Source organism: Perna viridis, chromosome 12 (genome assembly GCF_037379345.1).
Source record: "Perna viridis isolate PV_CMFRI_1.1 ecotype Kerala chromosome 12, ASM3737934v1, whole genome shotgun sequence".
NCBI classification, from domain to species: Eukaryota; Metazoa; Mollusca; class Bivalvia; order Mytilida; family Mytilidae; genus Perna; species Perna viridis.
The window spans coordinates 24,041,664-24,065,175 of NC_142456.1; the positions used below are offsets into that span (position 1 = coordinate 24,041,664).

A 23,512-nucleotide genomic window follows, 5' to 3' on the forward strand; every position below is an offset into this window, starting at 1 on the left:
AGCACAAAATAATTTATTTTTTCTAGATTTTGCATCATAATTTTTTTTGTCAATACTTTTTTTTTCTTCAAACTAACACCAGCCAAGTTTATAAATAATGCCAAATTTTATAATAAAAAAAAAATGACAAGAATTGAAATAGCTGAAAGTTACAAAATTCATTAACCATAAGTTACCAAATATAATAAGGTTAACAAATTTTGAATTTTCCAGAACTGTTCTAATATTTTTAACATAGTTCCGATTGAAGTTTGAAAATGTTTCTAGGTCAGCAAAGTGTAAATAACAAACAAAATTTGATGAAGTATAAAATCAACTATGCCTCCATTCAGATCATTTTTTAGGATTACCATCTAGTCCACTTATTGCCTTACAGCCCTCAGAATCATTACCTATTTGCTAATTGTAATATGAGGGGTATGGGGAAGTATAAAAGGTAAGAGTATATTTGATATTGCCTTAGAATACTTGTCAGGGAAATCAATTTTTTTTGTAAATTATTACTTTTGCAGATTTCTTGGACCAAAACTTTACAGACCTTGGTATTGAAAGTTGCCAAATGAAATGGGACTGGACTGGAGTGGCTTGCTGTATGGATATTGACTATGTTCCAGGAATCAGAAGTACAGAATTTAGGCTGGAGTTTGATACATGTGGGGGTCTGAATATCACATGGAGTATAGAGAGGGAGGAAGGAAATATCTCTGATGGAACGACTGTTGGTTAGTATTTTGTAGAAAGAATAAGTGATAATTGTACTGTAGGGATAAGGAAAAACTCTTATGTTATAACCAAGTTGGTAAAAGAAACATTGTAATACAGCAAGTTGAAAATGATTGATATTGATTTTGACAAAAAGTATTCTATTGAGTAATTTTAATAACTCTTGAGGTAAATATTTTCCCTACATTATACCAATGTGTCCTACTTCATTACCATAGAATTCCAGTGGCCAGACATGATTTTTTTCTGCTTTGTAGAGGAATTCTTCTATTTCGAATCTGGATTTTACTGTTACAATACTTATTTTACTGTATATTTACTTCCGATTTTACCAATTTCTGCTTTGTTTGTAGACCTTGAAAAATCATGTCTGAGTGAACTTTTGGTCACTGTCCTGTAAATGTCAATTAAGTGAACCTAGAAAATCCAAAGGGAGATAATTTAACTTAAAAATTACATCTTCATTTGAATTGGGAGTATTCATATTGTTTGAATGCTCAAAGTATTTCTAGTTAACTTAGACTAGTACATAATGACTATTTTTCAGATAAAACAAGAATATTTGATGTAGCCAACTCATTCCAGCTGAATGTAACTTTTATAGAAGAAAATCCAAAAGTATTTTATGTCTCTGTGTCATTCAGAGCTTGTGAAGTGTCTCCATTCCCTGGCTCCTGTCAGACATTTGACTTACTTACCAACTCTGTCATCTTTAAAACTTGCGAAGGGGAAAATATTTTTCCAATACTAAGGCGTAAAAGGGAAGCTTCTGATGTTCCTTTTAGGAGTAGGACATTGATGGCAGTAGAGGAAGCAATCAGTGAATCTAATGTAAACATTAATAGTATAGAAGTAGCCATGATGAAGGACAGATTAGATAAAAGAAGGATTGCCAAGAGATCAACACACGTGTAAGTGATTTGTTGATTAACATGTGTGACTTATAAGGCTAAGGACTAAAGACAAGAAAAATGCAGAGGAGAGTGGATAGCACTTATTTGTCTCCCCCCACTTTGTTGGGAGATATATTGGTTTGCCCTGTCTGTCTGTTTGTCTCACTTTTGTAAGCTCAACTCATCAGAAACTACTGCACCAAATTTCATGAAACTTTGTAGGTAGTTAGGGCATGATATGTAGTTGTGCAAATTACAGGAAATTTATTATCCACTAGATTTTGTTTGGAGTTTAACCACTTTGAACTTAGAAATAAGGTAGACAAACCAAACTTAGAGAATATTTTGGCTTACTTATTACTTGGTTAAGTAAATATTTTGGCTAATATCTTGGTAAAGCAAATCTTGATTTTAAATATATATGGGTGGTTTGGAAAACAAATGTGCTGTCTGACCTTCCTATGCATTTTTTCTTGAAATAGCCCTAATAGTTTAAAATTAAGTAATGTTTAGTGTAAACTTATATTCCTGTTAGGGAAATCTTGGAACCATTAAAGAACTAACAAACTTGAGTTTTCAGAAATAAAGAACTTAAAACTCGGATAAAATGGTAAATAAGTTTGATGGTAAAGGTTTAAGTTAAGAGATACAAAAGAATTATTGAAAGAACTAAGGACTTAGGTCTGACAGACGTTCAATTATTTTGTGTGATTTGTGCATAGGAAGTCATCTTTGAATGATAACATTTTTGGATGAATTTTTTAGAGCATAGATGGATTATTAAGATGGTTACAATATGTTCTAGTATTTATCATGTTTAAAATAGACAAATGATTGCCAGAAATAGTACCAAAAAACTCTTACAAATGAACCATATACCAAGATTAAATTAACAAATTTATCTACAGTATTTAATGTATGCATTTGACGGAATCAATAAAAGTTCATTTAAATACAGTATTCTATTTCCATAATATTAGTACCATTAGAATCCCTTCATATTCATGTGAAGATGTAAGACGGTTTTTAAAGTTCACAGTGAACCTGATAAGGTCAGATCTGATGTTCTGAGGAGAAATTCAAAACTGAAGTAATTCTGTTTAGTGGTTATGTCACTATTGATTTGACATAAAAATTGTCATCGACAGACATGATTTTTTTCTGCTCTTTAGTGGAATTTCAAGTCCGGATTTTACCATTATGATTCTGTTTTTTACTAATACTGTATATTTACTTCCGAATTTGCATTTTTCAGCTTTGTTTGTTGACCTTGTAAAATCATTCCTGTATTGAAAATTGATATTTTTAGTATCATTGAAGTATCCTGAAATTGAAAATATCAGGCAGGAAGAACAATGTTAAATTATAAAGTTGTCAATAAAGTTGAGTAATAGTGCTTCATTTCATTGTAGACCTGATGTTACCAACTTCAGGGAGGGGATCAAAATATTACTCTCTCAGAATGCTACCAATGAAGAAATTATGACATATGTTTCACAAGTCAGGAATTATGAGGTAATCTGCCCTTTTTTAAAGCCATGTTAATGTTTGCCGATTTGTCTTTCCTGCACATCTAAGGATAAAAAACACAACATAAGTTTTTTTTCTTTATGGATACAGGCTCAACAGTTTCAGTATCCTTTTTCTTGTAAATTTAAATGTTTTTAATATCATTGACGGAACCAGAATGGGAACACCCTTAGTTTTTTTGAAAATATAGCCTTTTACTTGTAATATTAATGTTTTCTAGTACCATTGGCCAACCAGAGGGGATTCTAGCTGTGTGAACACGTTAATTACATGCATTTTGCAAATAAAAATTAACAGATAATAGATAAGTCTCTATATGTATTTAATGAATGTGATATATAAACCCACCACTATTGTACATCTTACTTTATTCTGTTTTTGCAACTGAAAGACAGAAATACTCCTCTTTAGCTCACCTGGCCAAAGGCCAAGCTATTGCTATCACTTGGCATCTGTCGTCGTCCGTCTTCATCGTTAACAATTATACAAAAACTACTTGAAACTACTTGACTAATTAGAACCAAACTTGGTATGAATGTTCCTTGATAGGGGAAAAACGACCTTTTTTTACAGTTTTCAGTCATCTTGAAAACTATGATAGATTAAAAGAAACTTTCAGTTGTTGAAATGATCCTGATGATAAGTCCTACCAAATACTTCTTGAGTCACAATTGTTGGTTGTTTGTTTGTTTGTTTGTTGGGGTTTAACGTCCGAGCAGCAATATTTCAGTTGTATTCAGACGATGAACATGAAATGGTTGATAAAATGAACATGAAATGAAAAAAAAAAAAAGGATGGGTCACAAGGATAATAGGGTCGACAAACCTTGATTGCCACTGGAAAAAGGCGGGGGGTGGGTAAGGTTGGGCAATTTAGCCTCCTGTGGCGGAGCGCAAAGGTTCCTACTCCTATCGAATACCACAGCAGGGTCCTTTAACGTGCGAGGAACGTGGCATCTTTCCCAACACGGTGCACCACTATGGTTTGCGGTCAGGTTTTCCGTATTATAGCCTGACAACCCCAGCATGCAACACGCCAGGGGTACCCCATTCCACCACCTGGGGCACACATCCCAGTTGCTCTGTGGGCAGAGCACTATTTAGTCGCCTTTTACGACAAGCTTAGCGCTGCTGCATGCCTATTCTTTGAACACCCGGACCTGCACAGGGCCACAATTGTTGGACAACTTCGTGTTAAATTCATTGCCTTTGAAAGGTAAAATTCAACGAGGTGAGCGATTCAGGCTCCTGGGAGCCTCCTGTTTATTTCATGAATTGATGTATGAAATCAACATAAGTTGAAACCTTCGTTTTTTATTTAAGATACAGAAAAGGCAGACAAATTTTCAAACTATTGACCAATCAGATGACTCATCTGTAGGTCAAAGGTCATCATTGAGGTCTCTGGGACTGAGGAATCCTCTGACTTTACCTTTTAGTGGAGAGGTGTTCCGGGAAAGGACTGGAGCTATTGGAGGTTGGTGATGTACAATTTTGTGTCGTTTATTTTTTTTTTTTTAGAGACTAAAAACTAAATATCAAGGATTGCAAGAAGTACAGTACCTGAATCAATCCATGCAACTGCAATTGTGATTTGTCATCAATCATCGATTTGTCAAACCAGTTTGTTGAACCTGTGATTGCTTCCATTTTCCATTACATGACCACTGATCAGTAAATACATTTAACAGATCCCAGCATTCAGTTTTCTCTCTTTATACTTTATATAGTACTGAATCATGTAATTGTAGAAATAAATTAATTTTATTTTACATTTCTTTATTTAATAAAGTACAAAATGCAGATTTAAAATCAATTTGAAATAGCATTTGGATATGTTCCAGTGAAAATTCTGAAATTTACATGAACCAATCATCTGTTATTTTACATAACAAAACTACAATCAGATTGGTCAATGGTCATCAGTCATCAATCAGCGATCAATCAATCAGCGGTCATTGATCAGTCAAATAGTTGCACAGATTGGTTCAGGGGCTGCAACAATTATAACCTTATTTGAATTTTCAAAGAAGATGATGTTGAAGAAAATAAACCCTCTAAGTTTTATGAGTTTGTGTTTGAGCCCAAAACACACTTTCACTTGCAGTACAAAAGTTTTATACATTTAATTTTCTATATTTATGAATTGTCTATACTTCATTATGTATACAATCATTCCCATAGTTGGGGGTACATGTAGGTGGTTACAATGAAATATCCAGCCCCTCCCTCCCCCTTTGGAAGCAAAACTGTTAAAAACAAGTATATAGATATTATATGATATGTTTTACAGACGATACCATCAATGTAATGATAAGCTCAGGAAATGAACCAGAAAGTCCACAATCCTACATCATTGGCAGTGGTCTGTCTATTAATGGTACCAAACTGTTGGCCATTAAACTGGCTAATCTGACCCTGCTTGAACTGAGGAACATACTGGATGTTAAACAGATGGATCAGTCAACAATTAGCACCATGTTAGATGATCTAAAAGATCTTGAGAGGGCTTTGGTATAAACAAGAACATTACTTCTATCTATTAAGTGTCAGTTTCTGTAAGAATCAGGCAGTGGGTGAAACATGGTATGAGAAAACCCATCTTTTTGATAGTGTAATTTGAATCATCAGAATCAAGGAAAAAAGACTTTTTTCTCATATCATGTTGGTGCATTGAGTTATAATTTCGATGAAATATTTCAAGGGCAGATAACTGGTCAAAAACCTCATTTTTCTAAGATTCCATTGTAAATTTCTGAACAAATCTAATGATTCAGAGATCAAATAATAGTCTTTTCAAATAGAGAAAGCATCCTTGAGGGATATTTTATTGTCAGATCTGTGGGGTTTTGACATGCAAGTTTCTGATTTTTCCAAATTTGCCTGATTCTTAAAAACACTTACATGTTTAAAAAAAAAAAATTATATTGTAATCGCTTCGTACAAAGATGTTTGGTCAATAGGACAATAAGACTATAAAAATAGCCTGTAATATCAACATTGACTTAGAAGCAAATTTGTATTCTGAAGATTTTCACATGTTAAAACATTCTAATCCCATTTTCTTGTAAACTGCTCCAACGAATTCGATAAAATTTTGTAGGAAGGTCAGGCATTATTTATAGATGTGCATGAAAGAATATAGTTACTGTCAGCGGACTTTAAAGGGAGATAATTGAACTTACGGGTTAAATATTTAACTTCATTTGAAGTAGGGAATATTCTCTTTTTGAGCTTGCTCAAAGTTTTTCTAGTTTAGATAATCAAGGACTTAAGCTAACATGCCTGGTATTTTGTGATTAAAACCCTGTGGAAAATGGCCCTGGTTCTTAATAGAATTTGTGGTAATACTAAAGCTGCTCATATTTTCTTGTTCCATTTCTCAAGTTTCTGGGTTTTTTTTTAATATATTCCTTTGTATTGTTAATCTGATTGACACTTCTCTAATAAATACAGATATTTTTTTAGTATTTTGATATTGTTGATGAGCTGCATGGAGAAGGGGAGAACATTTTCTCCTCTTTGGATTTGACATTGACTGGTACCCATGATTTCCCTAGACAGGATATACAGGCTCTGGAATATTCTAAAGACTTCTTACTTGGTGGACTAATTCCTATGAGTTTCAGTATGTATGATTAAGAAAACTGAAAGAATGCAGAATATTTCATGTCCTTTTCCAAATCTTCTCTCAGTTTTTGAAAAGATTAACAGTGAATTCCAAATATATTAAATCTGCAACCAAGGCTTAATTTGTTGGCTTTCTTAGGCTAATTATCATCTAAACTTGGATTATGAGAATGTACAGATACAAAATTATTGATGCTTTCAAACCTATTATAAATAATACATTTACTTGTAATAATACATTTACTGGCTACAAAACAATTTGAACTTAAAATTTTTAGAAATAGAAGTCGTAAATGAAAAAAAAAAAGACAGATTTTAGTCTAGCTGAATATTTTTGGAGCCATGATGAAAAATATTCTTTTTACAGAGTTTAACATTGGTGGCTACTATGGAATAAAGTTTAATGTAGATGTCTCAATATATGGTATGAAAGCGAGTTCTAGCGTGGAACCATTTGGAGCAGCTTTTGTTTATGGACAGCTAGAAGTCGGATATGCTGTGTCAGGTCTCCTGAAACTTGAAGGAAAGATATTAGAATTACAGTTCCCTGCTCAGACTGAGATTAACTTCAGCAAATTTCCATTAGAAGTAGGGTATGTGTTGAATAAGTACATTTTAAGTGTCAGTCTCTGTAAATCAGTTGTTTTTTTGGCATGCTTGTTTCACATTTTTTTCCAGTTTGCCTTACTTCTACAAAGATTTGTTGTACTTAATCCCGAAGCTGTGAATAGTCAAAGAAGTATTACTTCTTGTTTTATAGGAATTTTATACCACCCCTAGTCATGATTATAGAATATGCTTCTTTTAATGAACTTTGATTAAACTTGCTACACACTAAAGCTTGGGAAAATCTTGATCTTTTTGATTTTCTGGGTGATAAAGAAAATGTCAAAGTTACTGTGTCAAATTTTATAATAGCATGGTAATGCCACACTTTGCATTCCCTTGTTCAGTATGTAATACGGATCTCAAATGATGGTTAGTGTTGAACATATTTGATGGCATTTGAAACAAAGTAGGAGACTCAATCATTTCATGAAAATAAAAAGATCAAGACTCAGTTCACAGGTATATATTGTTTGTGTGAAATACATGTGAACTGAATATAAATTTCATACCATTTTCACATAGAATACATTTACAATTGATACAATTTTTTCATAAAATACATATAAAATTCATACAATTTTCACATGAAATACATCACATGATGTTGGTGTAAAAACTTCGTATTGAATTCTATGAAAATTATATGCTTGATTCTGGCGAAATTCAAGTAAAAATCACATGAAAATGTTTTGTCTGTGTAGTACATATACTGACGGCATGACTTTTCTGATTCCGACAAAATAGTAGTGTCATCTGCGTACAATATAAAGAAAAGTTTTACATAATTGACAAGTTCTGTTTCTATTTCATCTGATATACTTTTCAGACCAATAATGATTTTACTATACATAAAATCTTCCAAGTCATTTACATATAATGAAAATAGTGCAGGGGTCAAGTTTCTCCTTGTCTAACACCTATATTTTATTTTGACATAGATTTATTGATTTGATTTTCTTTGCTTTGCTTTCCATATCAGGCTAGAGATGACCTTGAAACTGACCCCTACCAGACTTAGCTTAATAGGAACTGTTACCATGAATGTTAACTTAGTCACAGAGAGCCTATCAAAGGAATTATACAGGACCCAGTTATGGCATTACTCTACACCAACAATTGATGAGAAAGTCATTGATGAACCTGTTACAAGAATAGATAGCTCTGATCCTAGACTATCATCCTATATTGGACAATTGGTATGATATATCAATCTGAAATGTGAAACATTTAAAGTTTAAGAATTTTGTTGTAAGGATTAAACTGCTACACGTTCATAAATTTAGAGAATACAGAAAAATAACTTTAACAAAAAGACATTTTAATTATTATTTCAATTATATATACCTACACACAGAAATCTTGGCTCCCAATAAATAGATTAATTGCGTAGCTTCATATAGATTGTATTTACATATTGTAAGTGATTTTGGTTGCCCTCTGATATCAGATTCCTATACGAGTGGGGGTATACCTTGCAACACATCACATGCAACTTTGCGTTAAGTATTAAAATGCAAAATTCCTATTCTTGACTTTATCACTATGTCATTTCACTTTTTTGTTTAATTTTAACAACTTTTTTTTTGGTTGGCCTTTGTATATATGATATGTTGCCTTTTTTCAAGATAATTCTTTTTTGGAAGTTTTGAGAGACATTTAAGTACCATTCTGTGTAAGAATCAGGCAATGGGTGGCACATCATATTTCTCAATTTGGTCTTTCTTTCCTCAAATACATTCAATCATCTAGAAAATAGCTGAAATTATTTAAGTTATTTAAATTTATCCTGAAGCATTTGTGACATTGATACTTTTTGACTGCTTATATAAGGAAAAGGGCTGGAAAATTTTCCTGCCATTTTTCCATTGTGCATTTCAACTAAATTTGACCAATCAATATCCTATAAAGGCATATTTTACAAACACTTTGTTGTTCTTTCTGGAGGTTTTCGGGTATAAATACTTAGTTAATGTAATAAAATCTATGTGTTTTTGCCTGATTCTTAGATGGAGAAGTGCTCAAGTATCATTTAACTGCAACAAATATTTTTACAGACAACTCGCTGGTGCTATGTCAGACAAATTCCCAACCGTGACTACACCCAGCCTTTGTTTGAGATTTCAGTACATGCTAAGGATGACAGAAGCTGTGTTGAATTGACCCTTGATATTGGCACTACACCAGGTAGCACAGACATATTGACAGGCTTTAGACTTGGTGGCCCTACAATCATTCTTAATCAGGTAATACAATTTATATCAATATCACTTTAAGTTATTTTTAGCAGTTTCAAACTTTTGTCTGTGGGGTAAATTCTCTTTTTTCTTTCCACCTTTAGAATTAAAGGATGAAAGCAAAATTATTGAACTGATAAACTCAATAGTCAAGAGGAATAGTTCATTTATCAAGGCAAAAAACTGAGAGATTGAAACAGCCGGAATGGTCCTGACTTGGTATTTGCATTTCAGATGGAAATGGTGGTTGAATTTTAAGGAGTAAAAAAAGACATATTTCTGAGTTGAACTATAGTAGATTTTGCTAATAATAAAAATGGATTGAATGGTTGAGTGTCAGTCAAAGGTTTTAAAGCACAACTCCACAGAAACTACTGCACCAAATATTTTGAAACTTCCTTGGTAGTTAGAATATGATATGAAATTTTGCACACCAGGAATTTTTTGTTCACCAAATTTTGTGGGAGTTATACCCCTTTGAACTTAGGAACAGGGGAAGACATAACTTTCTTTTCACACTTTGTATTTTTGTATTTTCATTATTAAATATGCACTGTTTGAAAAATGTTATTGTAGCCATTGACTGTAACTGGAGTGCCATTGTATTTCACTGTTTGGGCAGAAAATAGCTCAGGTCGAAGGTCGAAAGTTACATGTTCACTCCTGACCTATGATATCACTGAACCCACAGGAAAAATAACCTCAGATTTTCTAATCTCGAGTAACCCAGCAGTACTTAGGGCATCGGTCGTCATTACAGAGGACTCAACCTTGACCTTAACTCAGGTTGCAGTGGGTTATGGGAAGGGTTACTATGGAGACCAGATTGTATCATGGACAAATGTTACTGTGGAGGCCAAAAACCTTTCTGTATCTCAAGGTTTGTAAACTGTTTTTTTTCTAAGATTCATGTCATTTGAAATTATTCTATTCAAAAACTTTTTATGTGTTTCAAACATAACATTTAGAAGCAGTTTACAGCTTCTAGATTTCTTTACAATGGTTGTGTTTTGTTTATACCCCTTGCTTTGCTGGAGGTGTATTGTGAATGTGGTGTCTGTCCATTAGTGAACAAATACTTTATATAGGTATGCAATTTGCCGGGACCAATTTCAGACTGAAGCAATATCAATTTTTTATATAACAATTTGTTTCATACTTCGACCATATAGTCACTTCAGTGGTGTATCCTACTTATAATGAATTTTTTTTTTTTTTTTTTTTTTTTTTTGTAAAATGCTTGAACATTTCATGTTGGTTATACAGAGAAAATATCCAAAATTGAAATGGAAAAAAAGAAGTTGGGAACTAAAGGTCAGTCTTTGTGAGAATCAAGCAATGGGGGAAACACAGTATGAAAAACCCACCATTTTGTAAATCTGACTATTTGCACCATCAGAATAAAAAAAATAAGTAGGTATCATTTTGGTAAATTTAGTTATAATTTCATTGAAATCCACTGAAAGTGAACATTTCAAGGGCGGATAACTGTCAAAAAACCTCATTTTTCTGAAATTTTATTGAAAAATTTCCTAGCAAATCGAGCAGTACAGAGATCAAATAATGGTCTTTTTCAAATAGAGAAAGCATCCTTGAGTGATATTTTATTGTCAGATCAATTGGGTTTTGACATGCATGTTTGATTTTCCCCATTTTGCCTGATTCTTACTAAAACTTACATTTAATATGATATTTTATATGATAAATATATTACAGATGAGGATCCAGAGAACACCAAAGTACTCAACTTTTTCACTGGACCTAGGATAGGCAGACTTGTTGCCCCACTGTCTGTTCCGAAAACATTTGTATCTAGTCCAGGGAATTGTGCCAGAGCTTGCATCAACATGTATACTACTCAATGTCTAAGTTTTAACTTTGATTACCTCTCAGGAACATGCGAGTTGCTACTAGCAGTAGAGGACGATAAACATAGCTTGTCAGGTTCAGCACAGTACCGACACTACAAACGTCTTGGGCTTGGCAACATAGAACACTTTGTGTACACTGATTTGAGTTTGAGTCATAATTCTTTGTATTACTTTAACTTTCATATGGTTAATGTACTTGGTTATGAGAGTTATATCTCCTCAGAGGCTGTCCTGGTGGACTTGACATCACCTGAACCAGGTTTGCTATACTTAAAAATAGTAGTGGTTCAGTGGGTTGAAAGTACAGCCCTTGAACCGATCCATGCAACGATTTGACAGACCACTGACAAATCGATTACTGGTGACTGATCTGATCACAGTTTTGTTATGCAAAATGATGGAAGATCTGTTAAAAATGAAACAAATGTAAAATAAAAGTATAAATGGATGATAAAATCTATTGTATTATGTTAAGTAGCTGCCTTTTTAAGAATCATGCAAAATCTAAAAAATGTGATACACCCCAAAAAGGCTTCATATTTTTATTTTTGTAATTAGGTTGTTTTATGGGTCTATACTATGAAATGTGTAATTATTCATTCAAATCTGCCTGCTCTTAGGAGATAATCCACACTGAAAATCCAGTAGATTCTATTGTATTTGAGCGCCATTTACAGAGTTATCTCCCTTAATTTTGAAATCTACAGTGCATTCTATATAATTTTTATCTCCTAAGAGCTTGGGTTATATGAAAAACCACATGTTAATTTCTATTTACTATGACATTTCAAACAAAATATCAAAAATAAAAATATGTAGGCTTTTTACCCATGAATCACATTTTGCATGATTCTTAGCTGGAGTGCTACTTAATATGTGTAAAATTTACAAAGAAGACAAAGAAAACATAAAATATATTGATCGCTCTGTGATCACGTGACATGTTCACCATTTTGAAGGATCGATGACTGATTGTAAACTGATCGGTGAGCAATGACCAATCACAATTTTCGTTGCATGGATCAGTTCAGGTACTGGAACACTGTTGTTAACTTTAAAGGACTAATTTAACTTTCCTCAATTGATTTGAAGTAAATTTCACATTTTTAGTCTCTATTAATGTGTAAAACCATTTAGTTTTTTTTCAAGATAAGGTCAAAGGTTAAGATCACAGGGTCATTCAAATAGTGGTTGGGGGGTGGGGGGGGGGGCAATGCTTTGTATTGCCCTTGTAAAATGTTGCAAAGCTTCATTTTTTCATAATCCAAAATTCAGAAACTGCCTATGGTAGAGAACATTTCAAGGTATAGAAAAACCCACCAAACAAATAATTCTTTTTTTTTTTTTTTTTGGTCTTTAGATGCTATATTTTTATGTAACAATAGTCTTTTCTGTATTCAGATTTGTATTAATTAGAAAATCATTCATTCATCTCGCACTAAAATGAACAAAATTAAAGCAAATCAAGAACGACAACTCTTGCAAAGTGCTAATTTCCTGTACAGTCTATTTTGTTTTATCTCAAAAGTGCAAAAAACATAAAGGAAAAATCTAAGACTGTATGTGAGGTCTGTAAGTGTTTTCTGGATTCAGTAGGTTTTTGACATCTGTCTGATTTTTATAAAGACTGCTACTTAATTTCTTAGTATTAATTATCAGGGGCAGGTTAGAGAACCTAGAATTATATATATGTGTGTGATTGACGTCTTTTTTGTAGGAGATATTTATAATAGTTCCAGTGATACAACAGAAACTGTGCCTTGCTTAGATTTGATTCCTGCTAACAGACCTGACTGGAAAGTATGGTGTCACGGTGTCAACACTAATGTAAAAAATCACAGGTAAGCAAATATTCTAATGTTCCTGACTAGAGTTAATGTCAGGATGTTAACACTAATGTCAAAAATCCCAGTAAAAGAATTGATTAGAAAGTATGACATCATAAATGAAGGGTTATAACAAAATTATCTGATACAGTACCTGAACCGAACCATGTAATCAATCGATTCATTAAACCAATCATTGCTTCCATTTTACATCAAGTGACCAATAATTGATTAATATATTTTAGAATTGGTTTGTTTTGGTTATTCATTTTTTCATGAAATTACTAAAAAATATAAATTCAGACATTAATTGATATACCTGTCTATTGAATTTACAAAATAAAAAATGTTGGTGTACGCTTAAGGTAAATTTGATATAACAATTTGATTTGTTTCGATCAAAATTCTGAAATTTACATGTACTGATCATCCATATTTTTACCTAACATAACTATTACCAGAAAGATCATCAGTTATCAATCCGTCCGTGATCAATTAATCATCAGTCACCGATCCACCAAATAGTTGTTTTGCAGATTATTTCAGGGACCATAATAATAGACATAAGAAGAAATATCTTTTTTTTATTCAAATCTGGATTATAATGTTTCATTTCTTTTCTTAGCATATATTTACATCTAATTTCACCAATTTCACTTTTTTGTTGGCTTCATAAAATCATATCTGGTAATGTTAACACTTATGTAATTTTTCCCTCATTTCTTCGTGTATAATTACTTTGTTAGTGCTTGGAATATTTTTATTCCGCTTTCTCAACGAGTGGGTGGTCTATTGGAATCACCTTGACAGTCTGTCATTTTGTCTGTCTGATTTTTGTTGCGATTATCTCGGCTCCCATCGAGTGGATTGATTTCTAGGTTGGTGTGTGGCTTCATATAGATGGGTCATTGCTATACATCAAATTCTTATGCAAGTAGGGGTATACCTAGCATGACAACCCATGCAACTTAATGTTTTTTTTATTTGTTGTTTCTTTTGGTTGCTTCTTTATTAATTGGCTTGATTATATTTTCACAACACTCTTTTCAGCAACTACTTATTTGGTATCCAGCATCACGTATAGATCCCATAATGTAGGATCTGATTTCAGACCTGTTTGACATCTATTTCCTGTGTAAAAAAATTATGCCATTTTTGTCTGACCCATTTTGTTGTTGCAGGATTGTGATTGATGGTCCAGGATCCCTGACAGTATTTAATGGACTTGTCTTCATGAATGACCTCACAAATACAAGGTCAAACAGATACATCACAGCGAACTGGGATGGCTTCAATGATAAAGAAAGTGGAATCCTGGGATACACAGTTGCCGTAGGAACTACCCCCTGTGGAGATGATATTTATGGTCACCATGACCCTCAGAGTCACTTATTCGATGCTTCACAGTGGATCAACACTGCACTTGTCAGCCCAGTGTTACTAAGTGGTAAGTTTGTTTTTCATAACTGAGTCATTTGGACAGGTGTTTGAGTGAATTTAATTTGAAACGCCACATCATGCTATCCTACAAGATCTGACACAGATTCTTATATTACTAAAATTATTATCATTCCAATTCAGAAATGGTGATGGAAGAGTTAAACAAGTAATTTTGTTCTGATAAAAAAAAATATTGGTGAACATATTTTCTGAAGAAAATTGGTGATTGAAGGAGGTAGACCTAAGGTTAGGGACACAACTCTTTAAAATCATTGGAATGTTTGTATTCAGACTCTTTTTATCAATCTCATGTAAGCATCAAAGTAACTTGGATTGATTTCATTCTGTTTCAAGTGAAAGCTTGAAAGTCTTAGGTGAAATTGAATATGATACAAACATATCATGATTTCAAGAGTTATGCCCCTTACCCTAGGTCTACCTCAAGGAGGTATAACTGACAGCACATAACCATCCATATAAACATACTACTATCTGAACTATTATTTATTTCAGATTGTCGTTTTTTTGTATGGATGGTTTAAGTGCTGTCAGTTATAGAGTTTGGCTTAATAATAAGGTAGTTCCAGTATTGAATTAAAATTATCAATGAGGTACCATATGGCAGGTAATTTTGGCAGGTGTAAAATTTGGCGATTTTTAAGCAAAAAGGTATGCACAAAATTTTGGCATTTCTAATTTTGGTAGGCACTTAGTACTTCAGGCTGCCAAATCTATTTTTGACATTTTAGACAGACTGCTGAAAATATGCCAAAATTAGCACCCTGTGAAAATTGCCTGCTATACTGTTAATCTTGAGAGCCATCCAGTTATATCAAAAGAAAATCAACCTATGTTTCTTTGACAGATAATAAGTACTATATAACAGTGCGAGCCCTGAACAATGTGACGTATGGTGGACCACTAGCCACGAGTGTTTGTCACACAACTTCTTACACTATAGATAATTCTCCACCTCTCATCCATGAGATATTTAACATACAGTATGATGAAGAGAGTGGAAACTTGACATTGGAACATAATTCAGAGTAAATATTTCTCATAGAAAACATTTTCACCCATTCGAAGCCAGTGATTAAAAATGCATGTGATTCTTTAACCAATGGGGGTTGGGGATGATTTAATTCTTGTGGTACATAACTGACACCCCCTACACTTTGCACGTGAGGAGTATAAAAATGCATTATAATGGCATGTAAATAATAGAGAAATTATGTGATAATGGAATCTCAAGATTTATATTAAGCTTGAATCATATTTACACACTAGATCAACACACTTATATCATGTGTGGCTCTTATGGCTGTGTACATGTAGCAAGTAAAATTGCCCATGTATATTTAACAGTTGATCAGATAATTTATGTTTTTGTTTCAACAGTTTAGGCAACTTCATCTTATATAAAAAACTGAACTAATTGAACTTACAAACAATAAATGCTAACTTCACAGTGCTAACTTCTCAGAAGTTACAAGTAGTGTTGTCAAAAATGTAATTGTTCCGGACCCTTTTGTCATTGTAGAGACCCTGAATCAGGATTGGCCTACGTAGAGTTGTGCCTTGGTCATAGCAAACAGGACTGTTTAGAAATGAACTGGGTTAGGTTTGGATACACCACAAAGCTGAATTATACCATACAGCTGACCAATGGTATACCCATTTATGTCAAGATTAAAGTTGTCAGCACAGGTAGGACTTTAATAAAAATAATTAATAATTGTGGTTGGTCTTTACCGGTCTATCGTGTTTGACTCTTTTTAATCTTCAATCTATGAAAGACACGAAAAGGTAGTCGAAGGACATCGAAAAATAACTTTTCAGGTCTAAAGTAAGTAAGATTGACCTACAATTTATAACAGTAGTCTGTTTTCAGACCTGAAGGTGTGGAGATTGTGGTGTATTGTTTCTCAGTGATTATTTATATGTCCCTAATTTAGTAAGGGTTCTGTTATGGTCTTAGTTATAATAATTGTTCAATCAGGATCTCTTTCATTTGTTGAATTTGGAAAAATTTTTAATTCCATGTGTTGGCAGTTGACCTTAGAGCAATAAAGAGTTCAGATGACTACATTATTGTGGACAGAACAGCACCACAAGGAGGGCAGGTTTATGATGGCAAGGTCGTAGGAGTCGACCTGGTCTTTACAAATGTACAAAGTCAGGTAAATATTTTGGAATATTCTCTTTGTAAGAGATTTACAAATTATGGATATAACTTATAAACTTTACATAAAGAGTTTTTTTTTATTTTTGTGGTGAAATAGAGACAATTTTATTGTGTATCTTATTTAACAAACAATAAATGTTTATTTGAAGAGTGTCAGATACATACTTTTAAGTTATATCAATAAATGCTAATTCTCTAATATGACAGGTACCATTTGATCTTTAAGTACAGTACCTGAACAGAACTGTACAAAAATATAATTGTGAACATTCATGGGTCACCGATCCATTAAACCAGTGATGGCTTCTTTTTTACGTCACATGACTGATGATCAGTTAATAAATTTTGCTTATTGGTTTATTTCAGTTTTTAATTTTTACACAAATTTATTGTATGTTATAAATTTAGACAGTATTTCATTTACTTTTATTTTGAATTAATACTAATTTTAATGAAAAACAAAATGTTGGTTCACTATTTTATTATCCTAGTACATTTGATATGGCACTTTATCTGATTTGTTTCTTTCAAAATTCTGAAATTTACATGAACCGATCATCCATCAATTTACATAACAAAACTGTGATCAGATTGGTCCATGGTTATTGGTGTGTTAGTGATCATTCAATCATCGATTATCGATCCGTCAGTGATCATTCAATCAACGATTATCGATCCGTCAGTGATCATTCAATTATCAATTATCGATCCATCAGTGACCATTCAATCAAGGATTATTGATCCATCAGTGATCATTCAATCCTGTATTATTGATCTGTCAGTGATCATTCAATCATGGATTATCGATCCGTCAGTAATCATTCTGTCATCGATTATCAATCCGTCAGTGATCATTCTGTCACTGGTCAGATCTGTAAGATAGTTTGGTTCAGGGACTATTTAGGATTGTCACCTGTAGTTTAAGCTGTTGTGATATCAATCAATGCTTTGTAAATATTCATTAATTTTCATGAATTCAAGCGTCAATTGTACAAGATGAAATAAGTAATCATCTGTAATATACATGTAATTAACAGGAGTGAAGCCAATTATTTTGAAAAGGGGCTATTCCAGGCTATTTTGTACTCACTTTTGCCCCAAATTAGCCAGAAATGAACAATTTTTTTTCTCACCAAAAGCAGGTTCCAACCGTATAAACTCCCCTTATTTATTCTATTTGCCACTGATAATTATTTTTTGTAGATTTGTGCCAATTGGGTGAACTTTATTGATGCTGAGTCTGGTATCAGTCATTACCTTGTTAGTGTGGGAACCAGTCAGGATAGGGATGTTACAGATGTTGTCAGCTTGACACAATATGGAGCTACAGAGAGAGTTGCATGTTTTGACCTTACCACTGACTTATATCTTCAGCATGGAATAACCTATTATACAACAGTATGGGCATTAAACAGTGCAAGTAAACAACAAAATGTTTCCAGGACATCAAATGGAAGTAGGTTCAATATTATGTCCCACAAATAATGTCTGAGGTTTACATAGAAATCACCATTCCTGTATGTCTGTCTGCCTTTCCACATACCATACTAGCACAACTTCTTCACCCATCAATGGTTTTGAATAAAATTTTATAGGAAGAGGTTAGACATGGAGAAAGCTTGCTCACAGTTTTTTTCTTATCCAATTTTATTTTTAAAATTAGTTTCTAGATTGATCTGTTTTTATGTAATGGTGTCGTTTGAACATGAAGGGAAAAAATTTTGATTCAGTAAATGGTACCTCAATCATTTAGTAACTTTAACTTTCATAAACAAAAAGATTTGCATGGACATATTCTGTGTTTTAGTACAGCTGTTACTGTACTGGCTCTTTCCCTAACTTACCTGTAGTGAGTTAACTTTCTTTTTAGACATCAGAAGTAATAACCTTTTATACCAGTACATGTTATAGTGGTTTTAAAAAATAATTTTATCAAGATTGCCTGTAATATATTAATTTTTGAAAACTAGCTGTGGTTTCATTGAAAATTTATGTAAAAAGGGATATGTTTAATTTTCTAAACACTGCTTGTGGTGTTTCCAGTTTTATATGACAACACTGCACCTTTAGCTGGGACTGTGATTGATGGGACAGAGAGTGGATTTACAGACCAAGAATATTCCTCTAGCAGAGCCCGAGTTGGAGGACAATGGAATGATTTCTCTGATCCAGAGTCTAACATCACACAGTATGCAGTTCAAGTTCTCAGTGCAGGGTTGGTATACAATACTTTAAATTTCTAGGAGAATATTTAAGTAGCAGTCTTGATAAAAATCAGACAGGTGATTCATCCATGTCAAAAACCCACCAAATGCAGTTTTATTTCTTCTTCAGAAACTATTATAGATCACTTAACCAGTCTTAATTTTTCATTTGGGGGTTGTTCTTTTAAGATAAAATTTATATAGATTGTACAAGAAATTAACAATTTGCAAGAGTTATGGTTCTTGATTTTAGACGGATGTTAAAGCCTAGTATACATCTAAATACTAAAAGGACTATTGTCAGATAAAAACACAGCATATATAGACCAAAAAAGCATCATCTGATCCATGGATTTTTCCACACCATGAATCACCTTACCATAGGCATTGTCTGAATTTTATGTGGACTGGTACTTAACACATTAACTTTTCTGTTATGTCAAGGTAGATTGCAATCACATTGCCCATTCATTCCTCACTTTTCTCGAACAGATTTCTTGGTTTTGATTGGAGGGAATGCTTAGATATTTGGTATATTGCTTTTGCATGATGATGACTACTGTGTCTTCCCTTTCCAGCTTCCTTGTTTATATACTTCCTGTTTACCATACACTTAATTTTAAAGGAGTGGTATTCTTAGCTTGATGTGGCGTGCAACATCTTGTGTTGTTTTAACAATAACATGATTAGTTACTGTAAATGTATTAATCTCTCATTTTACTTATTTTCGCAGTGGACAGAAAGCCGCGAAAAATAGTATCCGCAAAATAGACTTTGACACATATAGCTCCAATATTTTTTTGAAACAGCTGAAATTGAAACCCAGGCATATCTTTATTTGACAGAATCCATGAACATTAGCAACCACGAAAATTAATTCGTTTACAGTACTGTGAAAGTACTTAAATTTGTGGATACCAATTTTCATGGATTAGGGAAGAAATATTAGTTTGTGGATCCTTGAATTCGTGGTTTTGATTGTACAGATCAGTGGGATTCTCCATTTTCTTGGGGACCAAATTTTGTGGTTTGGCCTACCCACGAAAACCACAAAAATTCATACCCCATGAACAATAGTACTTTCACAGTATATAAAAACCCAAATGTTTTAAAATAAGCAGTAATCACAGTGATGGTACAGTGGAACCTGTTTTGATATAACATTTGGTATGATAGTGGCAGATCCAAAGAATCACCAGGGGACCTCCAAAAAATCCTTTATAAAAATATTTTAATGCACAGACTTACACACAAAAATAGGCTATTTGCATTTTTGTAAATTCATAATGGGGTCCTGGGCTCTCCTTTGGTCTGCCTATGTATAACAAGTTTTTGAAAAAAACAATTTGGGTCATTGAAATTATTGTGAGGGTCAATAGAATTTAAAGGTTCATAATACTGAATAATAGTTATTGCATAATGATTGTATTTATTCAACATTTTCAGTCGTGAATCAAATACGAGCTCGAACGCGTAATACATTTCTCATACTGTAAATTTATTGTATTCTTTGATTTTGATAGAAATCTCTCACATGACTTTGAAGTCATCAAAGATTGGGTGCAATACCCTAAGGACACAACTAGTGTTTCCTGGCTTAACCTTGACCTTGCACACAAGGATAGGGTCAAGGTCAATGTGCAGGCAACAAATGGAGCTCAGAGCACAGTGACAGCAGAAAGTGATGGTTTTATTGTAGACCTAACAGCTCCAGAGCTGGAGTATATTGGGGATGGTACAGTTGCTGAAGGAGACATTAGATTTCAGGTTTCTCATTTTTGTTTCTATCTTCTAACTAACTTGAAGTTGTTGTATTTTCATTTGGTTTGCAGCTTTGAAAGCAGGGTTTCTGACATATCAATTCTGGCAAAAATCACATCCCAAATGACTGGGAATTTAACAGAGATCCCCAGTGATCGCGATTAAAAGGGGCCATGTGCTTTTTATCACATTCCTGCTACATATGTCCCATTAAAATCAGAATTTTTTACAAGAATGTTAAAAAATGGCCAATTGAAATTTTTTAAATCATTTAAAATGGCCCATTCTCAAAATTTTATCCCCAATCACTGAATAATGTAATACTGTAATTATCAACTGATATATATAGATTGAAGTAGAAAAATACCTCTTACACTTTTTATTTTTGGGTAATTATAATATTTAACTTATCTTTTTCTTGGAATGTGATAAAGCACCTAATGACAACCAAAATAAAAACAGCATTCTATTGCTTAAAATTCTCTGTCTTGTTTTAATGCTGTGTGTTTTACCATGCCCCTTGTCTAAAATTCATATTCCAACTTTTTATACCCTGCCACATGAAAGGTAATAAACCTCCAAAAGGTTGCATGTCTCTCTGTCCCCTGACAGTTTCCAGATGAAAAACTTTGGAATGGTTTATTAATTTTTCTAAAAACTTTTCCCTGTTATTAAGTACCATAAAATACCTGGTTCACAAGTTCATATGAAAAAAAGAATTTTCAGCAAAATCCAAAATGTAGTTTTCGAGTAAGGCCATTTTGAACATCCCCCTTTTTTCACCATTACACTGTGGTATCACTTAGTGTTCCATTATTGTTCTGTTTTTGGTAATGTTTGAATGTTATAATTGTAGTCCAGTACAACAGAAGTTTCAGCCAACTTTAGATTTATTGATCTAGAGTCAGACATAGATAATATAAAGGTACAGATCTTTGAGAAATACCAAGGAACCAGGAGACAGATTGTTCCAGGTAAAATATTATACCCCACACCCAATTATCTGGTCTATCCATCCTTACACTTTTCTGTAACAGATTTATCTGCTTCTATTAGAAGAAGTGATTAGATACTTGGTATATTACTTGTTGCATGATGACCTGTTTTGTATATCCTCTTCACAGTTTCCTTATGTACCATATGACAGTATGTTTGAACATGGAACTTTGGCCTTTTCTCACACAAAAAACCTGCTATATGAGGTCTTAACTTGGTTAACAAGGTTGTCTAACTTTTTTCTACTACATGTACTATATACCAAGTTCGATTGATGTAATGTACTGAAAATTGAAGCATTGTTCTGAAATATGAGTAAATTGCTAGGTAGGATGTTTACCCTACCGGTGCACCTAGTCCATGCTGCCAGTTTTAGATGGAGTCTGAGTTGCTCATTTACTTTTGTTTCTTTGTATGAGTTATTTTGATGATTTCATCTTTTTTTGTATGTGTGTCTCATATTTGTCTTTGGATTAAATTTATTTTGTTTTTTTTTCCCACTCTAATCTTGGTTCCCTGGATTAGTTAAATAGATATTTGTTAACAAAATGTAGGAGTAATGCATGTTGGATGTTATCATGGGCAGATTCTCATGACCTATGACCTGTTTCTTACAACTCTAGGAACAGCTGGCCAGTGGCATGATATAGGTAACAGTGCTGCCATCACATATACTCACCCAGGAATGACCCTTAACCCTGGTGGGCGGTACAGTATGAAAGTTGGAGCTGTCAACAAGGCTGGAGCAATAACAACATTTGAAACTGATGGTGTTGTTGTAGATGACTCTGCTCCTGTGGTATGTTTTGAATAGATTTAATAATTTTGTTTTTTATACCCACTACCCCACCTATCACCCATTATCCAGCACCACCCCACACCCCACACACCCCCCCAAAAAAAACAAAACAAAAACAACAAACAAACAATATTAATTTTAAGAACTACTTTGTTCATCTGTCAGTCCATCCATGTACCATGTTAGGATGTCTCCACCTAAAGTGTATGATGGAATTTGATGAAACTTAAGATAGAAATTTGCCAAAAACAATCACAGTTCCAGTTAAACTTTCATTCATTTTTTAAGACATGTGCTTGTGTTTTGTACAAATGAATTTTTAGCCTGTAGAAAATTTTTTTTTCTCAAGGTACATCTTGTTCCACTACATTGCCTATCATTTTCATTTAAAGGTGAGATTTGTAAAAGTTGGAACACTTGTGGGAGGTCAGGAGGTGACAGTTGGTGGTAATGTACAACAGGCTGATACCATGGGAATCAAAGCAGTATGGGATGGTAGAGATTCTCAGTCTGGTATCCTGAGATATGAGGTGGCCATTGGTACAGTACCAGGTATACTGACAGATAACATTTGAATAGATTCTATATCTGATACTGTTGAACCTCGATGTGTCGAACTCGGATTAGTCGAAATCTCGGATAACTCTAACTAATTACAAAGTCCCAGCAAAACTCCCCTTACTCCAATACAATTTTACCTCGGATGACTCGAACTCAGATGAATTGAAACCTTGGATAATTCATGGTAATCAATCAGTCCCCTCGATAGGACTTCGAGGTTAATTAACTCTGATGTCTCGAAGTCAACTAA

General features: G+C 33.4%; 1 protein-coding gene across 1 annotated transcript in view; it reads left to right on the plus strand.

The window, feature by feature from the left end:
* LOC148601762 (uncharacterized) overlaps nucleotides 1-23,512 on the plus strand; it is a 247,117-nt gene that overhangs the window by 172,620 nt on the left and 50,985 nt on the right. The window contains exons 154-175 of the mRNA XM_088556149.1: nucleotides 513-722; nucleotides 1,271-1,634; nucleotides 3,029-3,131; nucleotides 4,470-4,623; nucleotides 5,440-5,660; nucleotides 6,615-6,774; nucleotides 7,144-7,369; nucleotides 8,365-8,581; nucleotides 9,440-9,628; nucleotides 10,196-10,499; nucleotides 11,336-11,749; nucleotides 13,208-13,331; nucleotides 14,498-14,763; nucleotides 15,622-15,802; nucleotides 16,297-16,463; nucleotides 16,809-16,936; nucleotides 18,145-18,397; nucleotides 18,985-19,156; nucleotides 20,669-20,912; nucleotides 21,763-21,880; nucleotides 22,526-22,701; nucleotides 23,094-23,253. Of these exons, the coding sequence (XP_088412275.1) occupies nucleotides 513-722; nucleotides 1,271-1,634; nucleotides 3,029-3,131; nucleotides 4,470-4,623; nucleotides 5,440-5,660; nucleotides 6,615-6,774; nucleotides 7,144-7,369; nucleotides 8,365-8,581; nucleotides 9,440-9,628; nucleotides 10,196-10,499; nucleotides 11,336-11,749; nucleotides 13,208-13,331; nucleotides 14,498-14,763; nucleotides 15,622-15,802; nucleotides 16,297-16,463; nucleotides 16,809-16,936; nucleotides 18,145-18,397; nucleotides 18,985-19,156; nucleotides 20,669-20,912; nucleotides 21,763-21,880; nucleotides 22,526-22,701; nucleotides 23,094-23,253 (4,551 nt within the window). The remainder of the gene's footprint in view (nucleotides 1-512; nucleotides 723-1,270; nucleotides 1,635-3,028; nucleotides 3,132-4,469; nucleotides 4,624-5,439; nucleotides 5,661-6,614; nucleotides 6,775-7,143; nucleotides 7,370-8,364; nucleotides 8,582-9,439; nucleotides 9,629-10,195; nucleotides 10,500-11,335; nucleotides 11,750-13,207; nucleotides 13,332-14,497; nucleotides 14,764-15,621; nucleotides 15,803-16,296; nucleotides 16,464-16,808; nucleotides 16,937-18,144; nucleotides 18,398-18,984; nucleotides 19,157-20,668; nucleotides 20,913-21,762; nucleotides 21,881-22,525; nucleotides 22,702-23,093; nucleotides 23,254-23,512) is intronic.